The sequence below is a fragment of the Pagrus pagrus genome, assembly GCF_965226575.1.
Source record: "Pagrus pagrus genome assembly, chromosome: 6".
NCBI classification, from domain to species: Eukaryota; Metazoa; Chordata; class Actinopteri; order Spariformes; family Sparidae; genus Pagrus; species Pagrus pagrus.
Window position 1 is genome coordinate 11,829,320 of NC_140190.1, and position 21,723 is coordinate 11,851,042.

At 42.8% G+C, this 21,723-nt stretch overlaps 1 protein-coding gene across 14 annotated transcripts in view; it reads right to left on the minus strand.

Moving 5' to 3' along the window:
• celf5a (cugbp, Elav-like family member 5a) overlaps positions 1-21,723 on the minus strand; it is a 192,124-nt gene that overhangs the window by 30,463 nt on the left and 139,938 nt on the right. For 12 of the 14 annotated variants that reach the window (XM_084354977.1, XM_084354972.1, XM_084354971.1 and 9 more), the window contains exons 4-5: positions 7,691-7,819; positions 3,190-3,269 (exon numbers count right to left, since the gene is read on the minus strand). In XM_084354977.1, the coding sequence (XP_084211103.1) occupies positions 3,190-3,269; positions 7,691-7,819 (209 nt within the window). The remainder of the gene's footprint in view (positions 1-3,189; positions 3,270-7,690; positions 7,820-21,723) is intronic. The other 2 variants (XM_084354973.1, XM_084354975.1) reach the window with 1 other exon arrangement.

Below are 21,723 nucleotides of genomic sequence, written 5' to 3' on the forward strand. Positions count from 1 at the left end.
ACCGTCATTTATGTACACACATACAGAGGACCAAAGCTGCAAAAATCAAAGCAGACAAGACAGAAAACAAAAAAATATTAAAATGCTAGCTAGCCTAACCCTAACCAAGGCCTAATGCTCCCCTTTAATTTGATCAAGCCTTGCCCAAAAAACGTTGTCTGTTATCTCCCTACTGAACTCCCATTATCTCAGCTGCACATTGGTGGTAGTTGCAGGTTTATATCCATATTTACTTACCATGTAGCAGCTGAGAAAAGACTAAGCTCTTCCATGCATTATTCCCTGAGAAAATTAACGAAAATGTTTCACAATATTCAAGAAAGCAAGAAAACATTTCTGGATCCATCCCTTTATCCAGATCTGGACATAAAGGTAACGGGGTCTATTCTGGACCGAGACCCGTGGAAATCTGTCCTGTGGTTTTTGTGTAATCCTGCTGACTGACCAACCAACCAATAAAAAATGTAGGCATTTATTAATTTATAAAATGTTTTAATTTTTTTAACCTTTGCATTCAATTATCAATTCATTCATTATTCAATGTTGTTCTATTTTCCCTCTGCATTAGGAGAGCAAATGGATGGAAAGTTGACCCCATGTCACATTTTGAATGGCAGCCCCCTCATTTGCATGATAAAGCAGAGATGCATAGAGAAATGTAAAAAGCAAATGCAGACGTAAGTTTGTGGAAATAAAATGGGAAAAATGCAGAGGGAAAGTAACACAAAAACAAACAGACATACAAATAAATAAATAAATGGGAAAGTACATGGATATGGGGATTAGTGACTAATGGGGAATTAATTCAAAGTTAAATAAATACAAAAGCAAGATAAAATTATGTTTATTGACATCATATTTCATAAATTAACTATCACCTACATTTGTTCTTAATATTATTTTTGGGCATTTGATGGCATATTCATTTTTCATTCATTATTTCTTTTTTCTTTTTTGTCAGTTCTTGCCGTCCATACATGCAGAGATTCTCTCCACATTCGTGCTACACACTCCATGCTGATTTTCTCTTTCCCTCCCAATTCACATATACAGCACATACAAAACGCCCACTCCCCCTCTACATGAATAACATAAATGTATTCAGCTCAAGTCCTCCGAGCTGGAAAATAACATCAGTCAGGAAGCCTTTGACCCTAGCCCATGGCAGTAAGAGCATGTGACAGTGAAACACAGAGAGGAGCCGTATAGAAAAAGCATGTGTGCGTGTGCATGTGTGTGCTCATGTGAATGTGCTCGCCACAAAGTGCTCCTGTTTGTAGATGTTTATGTATGCATACACATGCATTCATGTGTGCGTGTGTGTGCACACTGATAAACTCTAAAGCCAGTCTTCATGCTTTGGGGGGTTGGCAGTAGATCTATCAAACTGCTGTAGTTAGTTGCGGTGTTAATATTCGGTGCACTTCAACACCTCAGCTAGCGACGCTATTGGCTGCGCTTTTATTCATGGTCATCTCGCTGAGTCTGCTCAACAGCCAGGGCCTTGGTGTGGTAGCAAATCTGCTCACACATATCTACATATGCTGGCTCAGTTTGTCTTAGTTCATTAGAACGATTAATCATTTATATTAGCCCTAGAGAAGTAGGATTATGAGGCGATTTCTTATAACAGTTGCCAGGCAATGGATGCCCTTAACAAGTTCAGTATGTACCCTTTACTGTAGCGGTCAATGGTCTTTCTTCTTCCGTTCTACTTCTTTATTTACGTGTTGTAAATGAACGATTATTTATTCATTCATCCCATCAATGTACATGATTTCGCTTTGCAGCTGTGACTCAACTGCAATCAACATTAACTGAAATGGACACAGGATGTATGGTCCAAGGTTTATTCCAGGATCTTGGCTACATTGATGGACACTTTGCTCTGAATAGCACCGTCCTGCTGAGGCGTAATTGTCCACCGGTGGTCCGCTAATCTCAGCGAGGCAGGCACACTGTGCCCTCTCCTTCAGCAGCCACAGGATATGAGATGCTGATCAGATTTCTATAATCAATTTACCAGAGCAGGAGGTATAAATCCTGTCCATTCACTCATTCTCCCTTTGCCTCTCTCTCTCCCCATCTTTCACTCCCTCTCCAACTCTTCCTCCCCTTCCTTCTGCCCCCTGCTTATAGTTAGATGAATAATTCAGCAGCCAATGTGGTGAAAGGTGGAGTAAACAAGTCTATTGCCTAATATCCCGAGAGGCTGCCAAAGAGAGACGAGTGAGGGCAGAGAACTAGCAGAGATAGGGGGGATGGAGCAACAGAGACGGAGGGTATCTATGGAGAATGGACATCCAGAGTCTTTCCTCATGACCTGCAGTCATTTGCACTTAGATTGACTCTGAGGTTGCGCCAAAACGGCACAGCTGGCTTCCATGCTTCTCTCTGCTCTCCTCTCTTGAGCCACACATTGGCAACCATTAATAATGAAATCATACAGTGAAACGCGACATCTGTGAGATAGGGTGGCAGAGAGTTCAGGGTCCCTGCTTCTCAGAGGCGAGAGTTCCCGAAACAAAAATGAGGATAAAAGCAGAGTACACTTCATGCCACTGTATAATATGGGACGTGACTCTCGGTCTGCTTGCCGGATGTCACAGAGAATAACTCTATTCAGGTTTGGAGTGCGGAGTAAGTAGCTTTTATTTTGACACCATCAGGTATACAGGGACCATGCCTAAACACGAGGCACATACAAATGAGCGGTACAGCTTCTACGCTCATAGTAAATCCAATACAGAGAGAATTCAGAGGACACGGTGTGCTTATATAACGAGCAAATGTAATCTCACACTGGAGTTATATTCACTGATTATGCAAGCAGAACTACTGATTGATGACTCACCCAAAATTCAATTATCATTCTAAACAGTTTTATCTGGAAATTAGATTTGGATGTTTTTTTAAAAAAGAAAAAGAAAAAAAAAAGCACCACGTTAATTACACAGACAGAAGGTTTCTGGTCGGATCTGCTTTTAAAGCTGGAATATTTATGAGGATACTTGCACTTTTTCTGTACGTTGATTAAAACCTTGAAGTTGGGGGTCAAAACCTGGAGTTAAAAGCTCTGAATCCAGAGTGATGGACCGCACATAGCTATTGTGATTGTACGTGATGGATGTTGCCTGGTGTGTGTATGTTTCTGTGTTTTTTATATGTGAGGGAGGGAGCTGTACTCACTGGCATGGTCTGGCTGCCGTGGAGGGCACTGATTGCAGACTGAGCCTCGGTATGTGTGGAGAACTTGACGAAGGCGCAACCTGAAAGAGAGAACAGATGCACACCACACACATGCAGGTACACACACAGACACAGACACACAAACACATGGTGTATATATGCAGTAAATGTAATCAATCAAGTCGGTTTAAAAGCCTACCGTATATTAATAAAGGATGTTGAATTATATTTGACACCGCAGAAATCACTGTGCAGTGAGAGGCTCTCATTGCACAGCAGGCTGCCCCACTCCGGGCATTAGGCAGGCAGACAAGCAGGCAGAAGCTGCAGGCTAAAGATTGCACTGATGAAGCAGAAAAGCATGCTATTTAGCACCACATGCCTGTCTGTGCATATTAAATAGTAGCTAAACTGGCTAAACTCGTAATGTTTTCAAATAGAAAACCGCTTCATTTGAGAATTCAGTGCAGTTTATCGTTCCCACAACAGGATGTTATGATCAATATTTGTGAATAAGAAGATGCATGTCCAAAGGCCAGGAAACCACAGAACCAACACTCTTAGCTCTAATGTCCTTGAGGAATATTGTGAGGAGTAGATACGGTGAACAAGTGGAGGATCGCTTTTGAGCTGTTGCACATTAATTATAAAATGACTACACCGATGTGCGGCCCCCATTTCTGGAAAATCTTGAAAAATATTCCAGAAATTGATTCAACGTTGTACCCTTTGTCTCCTTCAGAAAGAATTCAATCCTCAGCACTGTGGCACTTACTGCCAATGTCACTAACTGCCTGAATTTATATTAAAACATGAATTATACTTTATCCATTTAGTTTTTTTGGATGCGCTGGGTTGAAGGCTGAGACAAACTAGTACAAATGATCAGTCGTAAAAATGAACACGCGGTCTCAATGATACATGTGTGCAGACTACACAGTGCCCAACACTGCTTTTGCTTGTCTCTTGAGTGAATTTATCAAACTTAAAGATGGCAGAGGAAACCCAAATGAACAAAAACAGCACATAAACTCTTCACAAGGAAACATGTGAGGACTGAACGTGGCTCTGTTGCAGTGAGGCGGCAGTACTAACTACTGAGCCACCGTGCCCTCTCATAATTATACCCTATTTCACCTAATTTCATTTCATTTTAAGTTTCTTTTCTATTCTTATTTAATCTTTCATACTTTATTCTTCTTATCATCTATCCTGCTTGACCCAGCCGCCCTGCCATTCTTCCACTCTTAATGGGCTTACCCCTGTGGACACCAGCCAATCAAGATGCCCATTCAGCTGTCAAACCACAACCCCCTATTGAGATATGGATAGAAAAGAGCTAGAGCTCGGCATGACCTGTACAAGGACTTTGCTACAGTCATACAAACTATATGGTGCTATAATAATGCAGTTAACTTTAACTCTGCAAGCCATGCATTGCCTACCTCTTTTAAAATAAAAGATTGAATTGGAATGGGTAAAATAAAAATTGAAACTGTGCAACTCACAGGTTAGGGAGCTTCATTTTTTTTATTATAATAAACGTTTCAACTGAACGACTTGACTTAGGCCCCATTTAAATGATAACAGTTTTACTAAAAGTGGGAAAGGTTTGCGTTTTGAAAAATGTCATTCACACGACAACGTTGTGGAAACGATCGTTGTGCGCATGAGTCTGCAAAAACGATTGAAAATACTGTAGAATGCATGAAAGGCCAGCAGGTGGAGGGATGGGTCATGGTTTTCAAAAAGACAAATAGTCATTAAATTAGACATTTTCGATAGATCGGAAAAAATGTTATTTCCATTATTTTTCACCAATGGTACCACCGTAGAAAACGTAATACACATGCGCAAAGTGGGGCTGTGGTTGTCAGAGGATTTGGGTATTGCCTGGTTACATGAAGACAGCGGGGGCGGCGTTTTCAAAAGACTGAACTCCACTCAGTTTCAAAAGTTTGCGTTTTTCAGACCCACAAAAGGCGGTTGTCGTGTGAGTGAACGGCCAAGACGCAACAAAAAAAGTATTGTAGTGTAAACAGCCCCTTATCTCTGCATTAGCATTAAATATATCATGCAGAACATTCAGAATAATACATTATGTTTCTTGATTATAATTATTGGTGCCTTTATGTGCAAGCATTGTTTAATGGTGCGGTTGGTGGAGGTGGGGCTCAGTTTAAGGGTAGCTTGATCTACAGCGTGACGCAACATCAGGGTTTATGCCTAAATGATTCTGCAAATTAATTGGTAACTACCGCTGTCATATGAGTGTAGTGGAGTAAAAAGTGCATAATTTGCCTCTCAAATGTAGAAGTATTCAGTAGGATAAAACGAAAATACTCAAGTAAAGTACAAGTACGTCAAAATTGTACTTGAGGGGGATGTACTCTCCACCACTGGCAACTTCCCTTGGCTGTCCCCGTCCTCACAGAGGGGACACTTGAATTGTTTTGACATCCATCTTTCCCTCCTCCTCCAAACCACTGCAGAGTAAGAGCGCTCGGGCTTCAAACCCCCTTAGATATAATTCCACAACAATTTCCATAAGCGCTGGCTGGGGAATAGGCTTTAGAGACATGAAAAACCACTAGTCCCTTTGCTCTTTGCCGCATGTCAGAGGGAACGGATGTCTTCAAAAGTTTTTTCGGCTTTCTGAAAAAAGGCCTGCGAGATATCAACACTACAGTAGTTACAGTAAGGGCATGCAGTGCATCCATAGGAAAGAGTCCCTCAGATTAACGCTTAGTGGCAGAATAGAAATCGCGGCTTTGTGATGGAAAGGAGTTTCCAAAGTGAGACATATGCTGAGGAAGTGTTTGTGATGGCACAGTCAGCATTTTAAAATGACTCGCCTTCTTGTTCAGGCTTTATATTAAGCTCCTTGTACTAAGTGTTAGGTAATAGGTCTCTTATAAGTGCTTGCAAGATGCTTATTAACATCCTTTTACGATGCTTATTAACATTATCATCCCCTCTTTCTAGTCCTTCCTGTCTATCTTAAGCTGTACTATCGAATAAAGGCAACCCCCCGAAATCTGTGAGAAAAGTGCACAATAATGGACTCATTAACCAGCATTCTCACTGTTAATAGGCTGTAACTGTTAACAGTGCCCATTAACAGTTACTAATGCTTAGTAAACGCATGATAAAATATGTATGAATCTTAATAAAGAAACAACAAAAAACAGCTTATGGTGAAGAGTGACATAATAGTTATGTAACTTAAACTCATTAAATGTGTTTGTGATGCATTTATCAACTATAAAAATCTTTCAAGACTTTTATAAACATTTATATACGAGTCCTATGTAAGGGATAATGCTCGATGAAGTGTCCATTATCAGGAATAAATGGGTGACGTGGAGACCAGAACTACCCGTTGTGCAACTAATTTATGTTTTCATGCTTTTTGCGATCAATATATAACGTTTTTCACAAGCTATAACTCTGATTCCTTAGCACACCTGAGGGCTTGACTAATAGCTGGAACTGTAATTACAATCCCATAAGATTCTCATGAAAAGGTTGCTCACTGCTCTAGCAAATAGGACGTACCTTAGATACTACTTGACAACGGGAGATAAACTAGTCCGATCAGCTGTTGACGCTATTGTTAATAAGATTTTTCAGACTTCTTTTCATTTAATTTATTCCAAACATCGAGGTGTCTGCAGCCAGCTGATGCCAATGCTACTCATTTTAGATACAGGCTATAGCACATTAATCTAGAATGATGAACGGTTTCACTGGAGCTCCTTCAGTAGTACTTAGTAGTTCCAGAGGTGTCCGTTTATCATGAGTTAATTAAAAACCCTGCAGCCAATCAGAAACGAGTATTCAACCAGCCCATGGTTTAACACCTTTTCACTGTTGCTTATTGCAAGGACCATAATAGAAAAGCTTTACCGCGTGTGTTTTTTTAAAAATCATTGCTATGTTTCATGGGATAACAATGAGACATGGGGTGTCTTGTTTTGCTGGTGGTTACCATGCAAGTGGAGAGTCCTGGTTTTGCATCTGGCCTTTGGATTTTATCCAGATTTTATCCACAGCTATGCAAATTTCCCTATCTGTCTTCAAACAGAGACAAAAATCCACTATTATCTCCTTTAAAATAATTAAAAAGATAGATTTCTGAGGGTCTGCTGCCACAAAAACAATTACGATCATTTCTCTTCAAACTAAACAAAAGGAAAAAGTCTAACCAACTAATTTTCCACTTAAAGTCTCTCATAGTTCCTAATTATGAAAGTCAGACATCAATCAAACTGTATTTGATGCCTTAGGCTTAACATTTTTGTCACTGCCTGCAGCCGACTAGCACATCAAACAGCGCAGCGTGAAAATGTTTGTAATTACACGGAAATGCTTTTTGACCCATATCTGCTGCATATGTCACATATATTTCACATATCCTGGCTGACGTAGACGCTCACACACACTGTCACTACTCTGCCAGTGACCTAAATAATGCTGACAACTGTATCATGGCTCCTACCTTTGCTGTTTCCGTCAGGACCTCTTAGGACCGTGCACTCCTCAATGACTCCGTAGGGTTCGAAGAGGCGGTAGACGTCCTCCTCGGTCTGTTGTTTGTTCAGCATCCCGACAAACAACTTCCTGTCTTCTGGAACAAACAATGAGACAAAAGGTTAAATTATAACTTTGACCTCAATTATGAAACCAATTTGAGGCTATACAGTGAGTGAAACCTCATCATTTTTTCTTTTTTTTTTGGGTCTAATTTAAGAAGTCTCGGTTTCTACAGAAACAAACACAGACGTTTGTTCACAGAGCCTTGATACAGTTGAGTAACTGTCCAGTTTATTTAGCGCTGCTTTGGCTTGAGTCGCATTGTATTCTCTTTTTTTTCCCCAAGACTGATCATTTTAATCTCTTGTATAACTGGGTTCAGTCCCATATGTGCACATATACTATGGCTGCTGGGGGTAAGTGGGTGGTCAGGGGCTGCAGGGAAGAGCAATGGGAAGACTAATGAAGAGGTTTCTGCACACACACACACACACACACACACACACACACACACACACACACACACACACACACACACACACACACACACACACACACACAGAGGCACAGAGACCCGAGACAATGAGCAAGTCTTTGGTCCTTTAAAAGCACCAGGGGCTCCAGGCAGCTCCAACCTCCTACACACCACACTGTACTGGCTGGAAACTCACGCTCTCTCCCTCTCTCTCTCTCTATTTTACCCACTCTTTCTCTTGGTCTCTCTTTCCTTTTTTTCTCTATTCATCTCCCTCTCCCCTCTCTCTTTTCTGCTTTTCTTTTTCTCTCGCTGATTCTACATTTTTCCCCCCTCGTTCTTTTTCAACTGCCTCCCTCCCTCTCTTTATCTCTCTCTTACTCTACTAATTGCTGCTGATCCAGTGTTTTTTGTGTAGCCAGAGAAATATTTCAGTGTGCTCTTCAGTGAACAATGGTGTGTCTCTCCTGCGAGCAACGAAGGCTGGGAGACATGCCATGAATAACGCTGACTTTTCAATAGATAGCCTGTATGCTATTGAGTCCTGTTAAATGCTGTGGGATCTGATCTTTACCTTGACCTGACACACTGTGTTTACTGATGTACTCTGGCCTTGTATGATTAATGCTACAGTGCTGCATGTCTCTGCTGGCAGCAGAAGCACTAAAACCTTCCCTTTATACAGATTGTTTCTCCAACTCTGACCTGTGAAGTCACAGCGGAGAGACTGAGCGAGAGACAGGACTAGCGGCTGCTGCTGGGAAGAGGTTGAGAGCGGCATAAATCGCTGCCAGAGGTATTGCACAGTGTCAGGGTGACCTGTGACGACTACTGAGTGTGTCGTGTTGTTGTCGTTTCCCCTGACCCAGACACAAGCCGATACCCACATTCCTGCAGCGGGCACGGCAGCGAGTGTATGCGAACGCGGCGCCCAGCTAGGGTTTCGGCACTCAGCACCACCAATGATGCACCTTTAAAATAATCACCCGTGTCAGAGCGTTGTCTAGGGAGGGGCGTCCCTGGTGCTGGCTCCTTATTGCAAGTGGCAGGATCAGAGGCTATGTATCAAAATGGAAGTGATGCAATGTGACATCTGTCAGGGTGGATTGGAGAGCATTTATCTGCAAAAAAAGGAAAGCCCTGAACTGGAAAATGAAAGGCCAAGATGGTCCTTCCTTTTGCTGGAGGGAGAATATAAATTCTGAGGTTGGATGTGGGAGATGAGTCAAGGAAGGGGGGGAGGGGCCGGGCTGCACAAATTCCCCTGAATGCCTCCAGACCACATCTCATATACGCTCCTGTATACAGCTGGAGAGCCACACACGGCACGCAGGACCACCAAGCAACCGCCGTCGCGCCCTTTGCGTCCCTCATGCACTTTGGCTGTAACTACCATCGTCAAGTAGATGATGAGAATCTGACAAGTTTTGAATTAATGCATGACCTTTATCAATTTCATATGAGCTTCGCCCTGGCGATCACCCCGCGAGCAGCCCGGCACTATGTGGCTCGTCCTAAAATATGACGCCACATCCATCCTTCCGCTGAAAGATTGCAAACTGGCACGTCACCTCTCCAGCTGAATGGAATAATATTTATAAGACTCCAAGTATAAAAGGATCACTGGCCACTATATATCACGTTCCTGTGTGATACTGGGTCTCAGTGAGCTCCGCAAAAAAGCTTTACAAACTGGAGCCATGTTCAGGGGGCTGGATTTGCTAATCTGAACACACATGCAGGAGCAGACTACAGTGGAAGAAAGAGTTTCTCATCTGTGGCTGAGAGAGTGATGGAGTGCGTGTTCTGCAACGTGAGTGCGCTTTGAAAAACAAGCTAACAACGCATGAAAACAGATCATCGAGGAGATCTGTTCCACCGTCTAGGGCTCTGCTGTGGCCGCTCTCAACTAAAACGCTACCTTGGGAGTTTAGGTGTTGTGTTCATAGCCAATTGAAACATTATCTCATTTATCTACAACACTGCAGCGCAGGCTGTGCGCAAACAGACACACACAGAGAGTGCAAAACACCTACAGCCATTTACACATGTCTGAAGGGGGAGAGAAAAAAGGAGCAAGGGAGGGAGAAAGGGAGGGAGAGAACAAAATTACATTAACTAAGATGTCATCTCAGGCTGACATGGAGGATTACAGATGACAGATGCCCCACCATGACCACAGCTAACTACGCCGTAATAACAATGAAATGACTTGTCTTCGGGGCAGCTGTTCTTTAGACTGGTGCTGTCTAATGTGTGTTTTTCTGAGGACTAACTGATTCACAAAAAAAACGCACACAAATCATCACCACCTCAACTTTAATCAGCACGACTGTTCCAAACTGCTTTTGTCGCTGACTTCCAGCCACCGCTCACCACCTCAGCTTTCACTATTTTTGATTTACGTTATTGTGCTGCTAACAAGCCTCTACACAGGAGGCTTTTCAGCTGCATTTTTCAGTCGCCGGTCCCACGCGCGTCATGACAGAACATTCTGTATATGCCCCTGTTTCAATCAATCTAGCTGTCTGCACGGGCCGCATAATGGCTCACATTTTATTCCGGCGATATGCATTTAAACCTGACCCGAAGCGTATTTTCCTTCTATTTTGCGAGCACAACTACAATGGATGTGCGTTGGGCTGTGAGTGCTGCTAAAACACAGATGACTTACGCTCAATACTTTGCCTGAACGCACCCTGTGTAGACAAATACAAAAGACAGAAGCTGGTTTAACTGTGACGCTGCGATGCGCCACCATTAATCCTGCTTCGTATGTTTGTTATTCTACTAAAATGGAAAGCTGGGTATATATGATATTTCTCTGAGGGGTTTCCTCATTGGCATGTATATTTACACAGATTGTGAAATCCAAATCTTTATCGTGACGTGTCTTTTACTGGAGTTTTGGCACGTTTGTTCTGACGGCAAAGTCAGACTCCAGACTCCTTTGAGCTCCAATGAATTTGGTCTTATTAGGGATCTCTATGGATTCATATCAATAACGCAATACAGTACATGCGGTATAATATTTCTCTCCAAACTACAATAAATAATCCATTATATGCAGGTCAAACCAAACAACAGTATTTGCCTGAACTCCAGTAAAGCTTTTCCCACTGACCTGATATTCACTGCATAACATAATCAAACAAAATCAATCAAAATACTTTTATTTATTGCGAGGAAACTTAATTTGCGTAAAAGCGTGCACACACAACACGTAACCAGACAGACGACAAAGTGTAGAAGTAAACTGGTCAAGACAGCCGCCCACCCAGAGCCCGGTTCTGCTCGAGGCGTCTACCTTTCACAAATATGATGCCAAACACTGACGCTTCAGGTTGGCATCAGACCCGAAGCTGTCAACCAAAAGCGTCATTATTTGATGACCTGGGGGATGAGGCTCAACTCTCAGGTCTCTTTCTCCAGATAGTTGCATATCTTTGCGTAACCTTGGTGCTTAAAAATGTCCATAAATAAATAATAAATAGGGTCATGAACGAGTCTGATGGAAGTAGGTACAAAGTTTGACAGGGCCCGCTTGGTCTGGAATGGGAGTGACCTGTTTCTGCACCCTGAGCGAAGATGGCTTACTCATCGGACAGGAAAACTATTTTGAACTGGACTATCGAGCCAAAGTCAACTGTGTTTTAACATAATTAATACGAAGCGATGACAAGAATGTTTCTGACTGAATCGTGTTTTTAGCTCTGCGAATTTAACTGCAACCCTGAAATATTCTGCCAGGCTGAGAGGTTAAAACATGATTAGCAGAAAATGCTGTTCTGGATTACCCTTTTCTCTCTCACGCAGCCTTCAAAAACAGCTGAATCATCTCTCTGTTACAGCTACTCACCTGTGGTAAATGGCTCCTACTGTATAGATGAATACAAAATAAGACAAGAAATTATGAGCTGTTTTTTCTTGCTTACATCACACAAACAAAGCCCAGTCAACACAAGTGCCATCTTAAATTAGAGCGACTCCCTCCTCCTCCACGGTGTTTACAGTGAAATGCCATCACCTAAACAATTCGGGGCTCTAATAACCACCGGCAAGTTAACTGTGAAAACTGTGCGGCACGCTGGCATTGAGATGCATTTACAGCTCACTGTGGCAGAGGACTGTATGCGACTTCATTGTGATACACACCACTGGCATCCTGAAATTCACCCCCCATCATGTTTAATTTACTCTGAGTTACTAAACAGATGCTTGTTTGGAATAAATGCATTGGAAATTAAACTCCAGAATAATGAAATGGCAGTGTGCTGCCTGCTTATACATACTGAAGATTACTGCATCCATTTTGACCCTTTCTAATCAATATAAGCTTTTTCAGTGTGAGCGCGTTGGCCCTGTGTGAAGTCTTTGAGTCACTGCGCAAAAAGCAAATTAAATCAGTAATATTTCATATCTCAATTCTTCATGCTGTAGTCCGACCATTACAGCATGTGCATGATAAAACAATACAGCTGTAATTCCCTTCCTATGAATGCGCTCGCAAATTACTTCATTCGTTACATAATGTTAATTTCCACAGAAAGTTTGAAGGATCTCCTATCCCTACAGCATGCTGTACATACTTTCTGCGGCACGGTGCCGCACAGGAGACTCTTTACTGTATGATTACACTGCAGACCGCTGAGGATTTTGACAGTGAAATGAGACGTATTGAATGGAAATGGGGCAGGGTAGGAGTTTTTGGAGCAACAAGAGAAAGAAAGAAAAGGAGGGAGCTACTGTAGGGGGAGCAGAGATTTTGAGAAAGAATGAGGGAGAGAGTGAATTTGGAGGAGAGTGAGAACGAAGTGCCCATACTGTAAGTTGATGTGCATACAGTCCTGCAGTCCTTGATAAGCCGGGATGGATGAAAGAGGTGCACCATAGGAGTTGGTAAATCATCATGAGGGGTGGCGAGGATGAGGAAAGGGGAAGGGCGGGAGGAGACGAGAAGGGGGGAGGAGTGGGAATGTGGGGCGATGCGGGGAAGGAAAGCATACCGACTGCCTTAGGTGCTCTCTGGTTTTCAAATTTCCCTTCTCTGTCTGTCTCTTTCTCAATCGTTGCAACAGCAAGGGAGAGAGGGGATGGAAGGAGGGAGAGAGTTATTGTGACAGAGGGAGAGAGCGTGCTATAGAGAAAAAGCACTTGTCAGAGGGATGGGGAGGTTGCTATGACAACTACTTATACAGCGGGCTGTCAGTCATGTTTCATTGGAGTTTGGAGAGGAGGAGAGGGATGGAGGGAGGAGAGGAGTTAGGGAAGGAGGGGTTGGAAAAGGGTCATTTCTCCTTCTGTCTGCTGAGCCGGAGTGTAAATTTGACTGTCAGGCTTGGAGATAAGGACAAATTATGAACAATATTAGCCAGCCGATAAAAGAGAACAATAATGAATGGATAAATATATTAAAACCAAATGAGATAGCATCCAGGCAGAAACAGGGGCCCTGAGAAGCCATCCAGGTTTTCTCATTTGGAGGGGAAGATAAGAGCCGGAGAGAGGCTGTGAGGAGGGGAAGGATCCACCATATTACAGCTAGCTAGCTGCTGTAGCGCACTTCCACGTCAAAAGAAAGAAAGAAGGAATCAAAATCACTTTGTAGCCGGAATACCAAACACTCTGGCTTCCTCTCTCTCCTTCACAAGCCCATTATGCTTCTCCAATGAGCAGGATGCCACACAATAACAGTGTCAGCATGTGTTCAAGCATAAGAAACACAGACAGAATGGAATGAAATTAATTAACCCTAAGAGATCACAGTGCTTAGCCAGTGGAATTTAATCCAATTTATTACATATAGGGATCTAACTAGAGTTGTGTTTGCATTAATGAGATGGCGAGAATGGATGTGTGTATGTACGCGTACACATCGTACAGTACACAGGAGTGTGTATGGGTGTGTACAGTGCAGGATCAGCGGTAGGAGTGGCTGAGGTGTGAGGTTCGGCACAGCCTTAGGGTGAGACAACCCCGCCGAATGAACTCCTGAATAATGAGTCTTTTATGTGCTACGATATCACCGGCGAGGGGACGCATTTTGTCATTACGCTGGAGACAGAACGCAGCTCGTAGGGTCCACCGGCACACCTTCAGTTGAGAAAGAATACTTTGTTTACCAATTCCTGAAGTAAATTAGCACTCCTGTGTGTATAGCGCTGTATTTGCAGCTGTCTTTTGAAGTTGGCATGCTAACCCACAGAGTTGACAGCACAAACTATAAGGCCTACCATGAACCGGCCCTAATGAGGTAGCTTATTAGCGCTGTTTCCCCTCACAACTTTGGAGATGTTGCTTGGAAACAGCATTGCATAGAAAACAGTACTGTTGTTCCCACAAAAAAAATAAAAATAATGCCATCAAACCCAGCGCTCCCTGTTGTGTAATTTCAACAACAAAGCAATGCAATATTGACTTCTGTTGAAACATATATGACTGAATAAAGAATTACAGAAGCTGCGCCTACATGTCATCATATATGAATGGTAAAAATACCATATTTCATTGTGATGCTTGCCAAGTTGCCTGTAAAGTCCCCAGCCTTGTTCTGCATATATTCAGACTATAATTCACTTTAGATACGTTCCCTTTATAGCAGCTTCAGGGACCTGCTTCTCTAACTCAAGCAGCACCTACACTGACGCCAGCTTGATTTCATGTCATGGTTTCATTATTTTGGTGTCAAGGCTGCTCATTGGCAGCTTGGCTGCGACCCATAAAAGCCATCAGTAAAAATGCCACTGAGCACTGTGTGCAGGGCCTTGATAGCCGTGCTGCAAAAGCAGCGCATCTTTCACTAAGCACTCCTCTGGGATGGATTACGCCTCAGGGTTTCCGCATACATGTAAGTACACATAAGCACACTGACACAAGGTTGCTCATATATGCATACGTATTGTAAACATGCAGGCAGCTACACACAATGCAACCATAAAATTATATAAACACACGCGCTCACAAGAGAAATAGAACAGCCTGCAAATACAAGTAGCTTTATCAACAGGCACAATCGTATAGAGGACATGCTGCATACATACAAATATATGGTATCAAAAGGCCACTGAAACACTTTCTACAAACAAACAACGCTGTAGTGAGTGGGAGGTTGCGGTTGGCAACTGTTGCATCACGAGCCCTATAGCGTATTAGTCAGGCCAAAGAGCTCGAGATCAAACTATAATGTGTTAGAGAACATGCAGCCTCACGGGGAGTGAGCTTCTGCATTCAAACCGTTCACATTTCCTTCACGCACACAAACCGAGTCGATTCCATCTCGGGGGGGGAGGGGGGTAGAGACCAGCGATCATGAATTCTCTCTGTGCCGCTGGCAGAAAGGATGATGGCTATCACATATGACACCTAAAAAGACTCACCCACACATCTGCACATGCATGCACAGGACCTCCTGTACGTCACTCCAATATTCTCCAAAGAGCTCCACGGATTTTATGCATCAGTGAGATCTAATGGCTGCTCTGCTCTGCGCCGCTGGCTGGGGGGGGGATTTCAGCTGCATCTCGGCCCCTGCTGGAAGCCTTAAACGTACAATTACAGTCCTCTGACTTGGGGTCCACCCGTAAACTCAAATGCTAAAAAACCTCTGAGGTGTGTAGGTGCAACTGTTGGCACGCGTGTTTGTTCTGCACGGGTTCAGTCAGCTCATAGCGCGGCTGATGGCTTCCACCCTCCCAACCTCAGAACAGAACAGCTGCAAGGCTGAAGAATAGAAGGAGAAATTGCTCAAAAAATTGTTTATCTCCACCATATACGTCTCAGCAAATTTACACTCGATATGATAACAAATGTGAAATATTACTCACAGCCTTGTGTTGAATTCAGTGTATTACGGCCGCGGTCATAAATCCTGAAACTGCTGCGCAACGTGTATATACGTAGCTACTGTATATAAACATTTACAATATGGCAGTGCTATTTATATTGTCTCCCCTCATAATGCCATCTGAAGGGCGTTTTGGCATCCGTTATGATATGGATTTTCACCTCCCCCCCCTCCCCCCCCCATTTTCCCTCTATCCCATTTATTGCCATTCTTCTTTCCCCGTCCAGATTGTGTTTCTATCCAGTAGAATGGGCCTTTTACCTTTGGCAGTATTTAACACAGCGCTAGCCTGTTTCTTAATTATTTTCTCATCGCTCCGCTGACACTGATTCATGAGGGTAATGTTGGACACACCCCCTTGGCCAGCCCCCTCAACCAACCCCCACCTCTTCCCTCTAAACGCACAGTTTCTCTCTCTTTCCTCAAAGCACAGTAGCTCTTTCTCGTATCATCTCACTGACATATTTTTTTTTCTCTCTTTGTCTGATTCTTGTCCCTCTCCTTCTGCCTCGCTATCTCCATCTCTCTTCTTTCTCACACATCACCTTGTGATTATATTGGATGGCTAATGAGTTACCTTCATGGTAACTCATTAGCCTTCATGGTTGCTCTCGAGTAATTGCCTCTTTTTTCCTCATATGGAAGGACAAAATTGACTATAGCAAGAGACAACAAACTTCATTACACACTGAGCCAAACTGAGCCCCATGTGATATCCTGCCCCTCCTGATCTGATTGTGTTAAATATAGAGTACAATACCAATATCCTCTCACCTCCTCACCTCTGCAATATTGCAAAATATAAAACTCACGCTGAAATAAAAAACCTCTACCTGGGAAAAGACAGTGGGAAAGGTTGACTGACAGGCAAAGCAGCAATGGAAGAAAAAGGGTCAGATAATACTTGAAGGTTATGAAATAATGCTCAACTACCACAGAAACAGTAATATACATGTGGAAACAAACAAACAGAAAATAAAGAGAAATGCCACAGAGAAAGATGATGAGGAAATGTGAAAAGGCCGCATGAGCACGAGAGAGAGAGAGAAATGAAAGGGACGAGGCTTAGGAGATACAGAGCGAGGGGGCCATGCCCAACTCCAGCTCAAGAGAGAGTGAGGATGTACCAGAATATGGGCTATCTCTCTGAAGCTTTGTCTGCCAGAGCAACTGAGCTGGCAGATGACTTTGCTGCACATGGACAAAAGAGGCTTACAGGCCACCCTGCATGTCAGCTTTTCCCCGGCCCGAACACTGAGAGCTGTAGGGTGAATATAGGGTGCGCTCGAGCACTCACCTGCCTCGACCTACAGGGACCTTGAAGAAAGTGGATTCAGATTTGCTCTATACATGTGACATCAGCCAGCAGCTTCATTTTGCATATACTCCAGTGCAGAGCGTCTCTTTACTCTGAAAAAACTGCAGTGTTAACAGTTATGAGATGGGGAATTGCTGTTGCAAATGCATAAATAAATACATAAGCCCTAAAGCATGTCACTGGTGTACTTTTATATTTTACCACTTCCGTATTATTAGTTGGAGCCGATTCTTGATAGGAGGCAAGATGCTAAACTTAGAGCTTTTCCGCTCTCGGTGCTGTCGTGTGCTCTTTGTATGCATGGCCTCTGTAGTGCTGATGTGACTGCAGGGGGAGAGCCTAACCCTGTCAGTCACACTGACAGCCAAGCTGTCTTATCTGCTCTCTATTGGCGATGGTGCGCTTTAATTAGGCTAGAGGGTCAATCAGCACTTTTTTTAGAAGATGTGATTCTACTGAAACATTTCATGATCCGGGACAGCCATAGTGTTTCGGGGGCCTGAGGCAGAAACACATACAGGACTTCCTCAGCCTCAATTCTCACCCTTTGATCCCGGCTCGTCTGAACGATCAGATCTACTTATATCACATGTTTTTCACAGAGGCCCTGCATCGCTGAAATAATGAACCCCTGGAAAGGTTTCCACAACATAGCTTCTACATCATGTATGAGGAAATAAATTATATACTGAAGACATCTTCCAATGTCACTAACTACTGTAGATGCAATGTATAATACATCGCTCACCTTATGGTTCCTGACATGGAAACCTGACTTGACCTGCTGTTTTTCAAAGCATTCCTTTTTTATTATTAATATGTGAAGAGGATGTAACAGGTTTGTCTGCCCTGACCATTATCACAAGTGTAAAATGTGTTGCCACCATAATAAGCACTTCCTTCACTGGATGAAGCAACATCACACGTGCGAGCAGCAGGTTGTTGTTTTGGAAGAATAATCCATTGAGGAGGAAATTTAAATGTTACCTTTGTGAAATGAACAATTTACTTCTTGCTTTTTTCCTTTTCCTTTTTTATTTTCCCTGCCCTGCTTGGATAAATGTATTTCAATTTTGTTGTTATGAAGCTCTACCATCAACTACCAAATTGGCTTCCTTAAATTGTGCCTCACAGGTGCATAGCACGGCAGAATACACTGTTGTCATCGACTGCTAAAATAAGCACCCTGTGGCATATGTTGTGTGTGATTTTTGGGGCGCAATAACCAAAAATGTCAGTTTGCATTGTAAATCTAATTTCTATTTTTTCACAGGACCCTTCGGGGCCCCTTTGCTCGGTGAAAGTGGTCATAATCATTTTTGAAAAAAAGGGATTTCAAGCTAGACAGAGAAAACACAGGGTTTTAGATTAAGTACTGTTTCTACAAAATCAGCACTTTTGCGTATTCCAGATTTCAGATTTAGATTCAGAAAGTGGCTTAGCTGACTGGGAAATGCATACAGTAACTGTGCGGAACATAAATAATTCCTCCTAGCGTCTCCACAATTGTTTGCTCAACATTACCAAATGTGGCACGAGTCCATCCATCTGTCATTTGTTAACACAATAACTTACTACGCTTACGGATACAAACATGATATCAAGAGTCTCGTTGAAATTAGGGAAGCACCTGAAATCACACTGCAGCCTCGAGTTTAGCATTATGGCCGTCGCCATCTTGTTTTGGAGCCAGAAACGACCGAATTTGAACGAGAGGTTGGCGATTGGGAGATTATACGTGGATCTGACTGAGAACGGGAGGTAGTAACCGTGGTAGCAACTTCTCAATCACAAGGTAGCCACGCCCTAAAGAAAACCCTGCTTTATTGTCTATTTTCCTCTAAACGGAGCCATAATTTACAAAATAAAATTATGACTGTATTGAGGAAGACTTGAAACTAGCAATCAAGACTATGAACACATTAGGAAACTGTATACCGATGCAAGAACTCAAGTGAGAAGTGGGGTAATTTTCTTACAAGATTAACATACAGTCAGACTTCTTTTTGCAACCAGTGGAGTCACTTCCTGCTGGGTAATTAGAAAGACTGCATGTCTAAGGTTTCACTTTGCAGACCCGGCAGCTCTGTCTAGTATTCACAGTCTATGGTTTAGACCTGCAAATGTTGAGATGCTGATGTGTGCCACCAACGGGCAAAAAGTGTCACTACCCCGGTAAACGACTGGCCGCAAATAAAGAGAAGTTTAGAAACATCAGCTCACTACATGTATGAGGAGAAGCAACTTTAAGGCTATAAAACATGTGGTTGCTGATCCGCTGTATCGACTGTGCTATTATTATTATTATTATTAGAGTTCATTTACTGCCTCGCTTCGTGTGCATAATATATGGTAACACAGGATGGAGAAGTTTTATAAAGAACGTGTCAATGCACAGACATGTTCAAAATATAGAGGGACGTATACGGGCGGATGCAGACAAATGCATTTGTGTGTGCGTTGTGGCAAAAATTACCCCCATAATGTTCTCTATCTCTATCTCTCACACACATAAACACACACTTATTGGAGAGACGGCATGCTCTGTCTCTCTCTCTCCTCCGCCCCAATCTTCTTGACAGCTCATTTGTTTTCATTTCCAGGATATTTTGCTTGATATCTAATGAAATAAATATCTATATATTGAACAAATCATCAGGAGGGGAGGGAGGAATTCTTCAGCGGACGTCAGTTACATTTTCGCATTGCTGTTTTACTTCATGCATCACATTTATTGGATTTGTTTATTGTCATAGCAAATCATCTATTGTCCTGACATGCATAGAAATGTATCGTCAAGCACACACTGTCTGTTGATGAAACTCTTGAACCATGAGGCTCGATTTTGGATGCGGAACGTATAAATGCAATCTATATCTTGGAATATGATAGATATGGGGGAGTGGAGAAATTTGGACCTGTCAAGCTGATACCTAATAGCATTAGACTGCAAAAAGGAATGACTTATTTCTCTCAGCAACTTAGACCAAACTATCAGGCAGATGGCCTTTTCCTCTGGCTTTCTATCTCCACCTAGCTCGCGCTCTCTCTCTCACTGACAAACCTTACAGTAAGCATTTTAATTCCCCCTGACCTTTACAGATCTCACCCAGGCAGTTTTGCCCGTTGCTTAGGGCCAAAACAAAATGAAATTTGAATTTCAGCTCAGAATAATTTAAGATGATCCTTTCTTTGCAGGGAGTCTCAACTATTTTGTAGTTTGGGTGCTGCCAACTGGCTAAATGGACTTTCCGAAAAAGAGAGCTCTCTCTCCCCATCTCTCTATTTCTCTCCCGCCTATGGGGCTGTGGGATCACATATAGTGTGATGCGAGTGTGTGCGGAGGGAGAAAAACTTCCTCAACATTCACATGTTTGCACGCATGAGCACATGGCACACAAGCACACACAAACACGCTGGCACACAAACACGGACATGCTCCAACTTTAGTACACTGAGCACCAGAGGGCTTTGTGTGCGAGGCTGAGAAATGCCGTGTCAGCACGCACCACATGGAAGTTTAGAGGGGAGGGAAAAGCTAAATAGTCTAAAAAAAATGAGCGTGTGATGAAAAATGCATGGAGGGGAGAGGGGGACAGTGGCTCCCTGTACACAATTGTCTACTAAGAACCTCCTGCAGATGCTCTGCTCCGCTTTTTTCCAGCTGCCTCTACCGACAGTGCTGCTTCCCCAACTGACCAAACACACCTCTAAACACGGGACAGAGAGAGAGTAAAAAGTGACATTCATACACTCAAACATGTAGAAAGCACACTGCATTAACTGTATGGCCACTATCATAATAAAGCAATAAATAAAAAATATACACGATGAGCTCAGAACCTCACTGGTTTCTTACATTTCTGTTACTTCTGATGTATGTTCAGGTGTACATTTTCCGATTAGTTTGGTTTTAATAAGTCGATGTTATAAAAAGGGGCTGTAATGCTGTGAATGGAAGCTGAGCCCTGCTCGTGATTGAGTTGGGCAAGTGGGTCAGTCACGACTGGGAAGACAGGGGCTCTAAATGACATCACCAGCTAAAGGATTGTGATAAAAACACTTGTGTTTATCGTGGTGAATCTCTATTTTTGGGATAACTGTTAATCGGGATAATCGTGAATTAATATTTCACTAGATGATTTCTGAATTATTTTGAATTGTCATAGGGGGGCGTTGCATCCCTCCAGTCAGTCCAAAATCCTAAGTCTGTCAACATGGCCGAAGTCTAACTGTATCGCCCACAACAAAGATTAAGTTGGATGTGGTGAAGTACAAAGGATTTCAAAGTAAAGAATGACAGGGAGAGGACGTGCCTTTCTGCATAACCTGCCAAGGAAGGTGTCTGCCCTGCAAACCAAC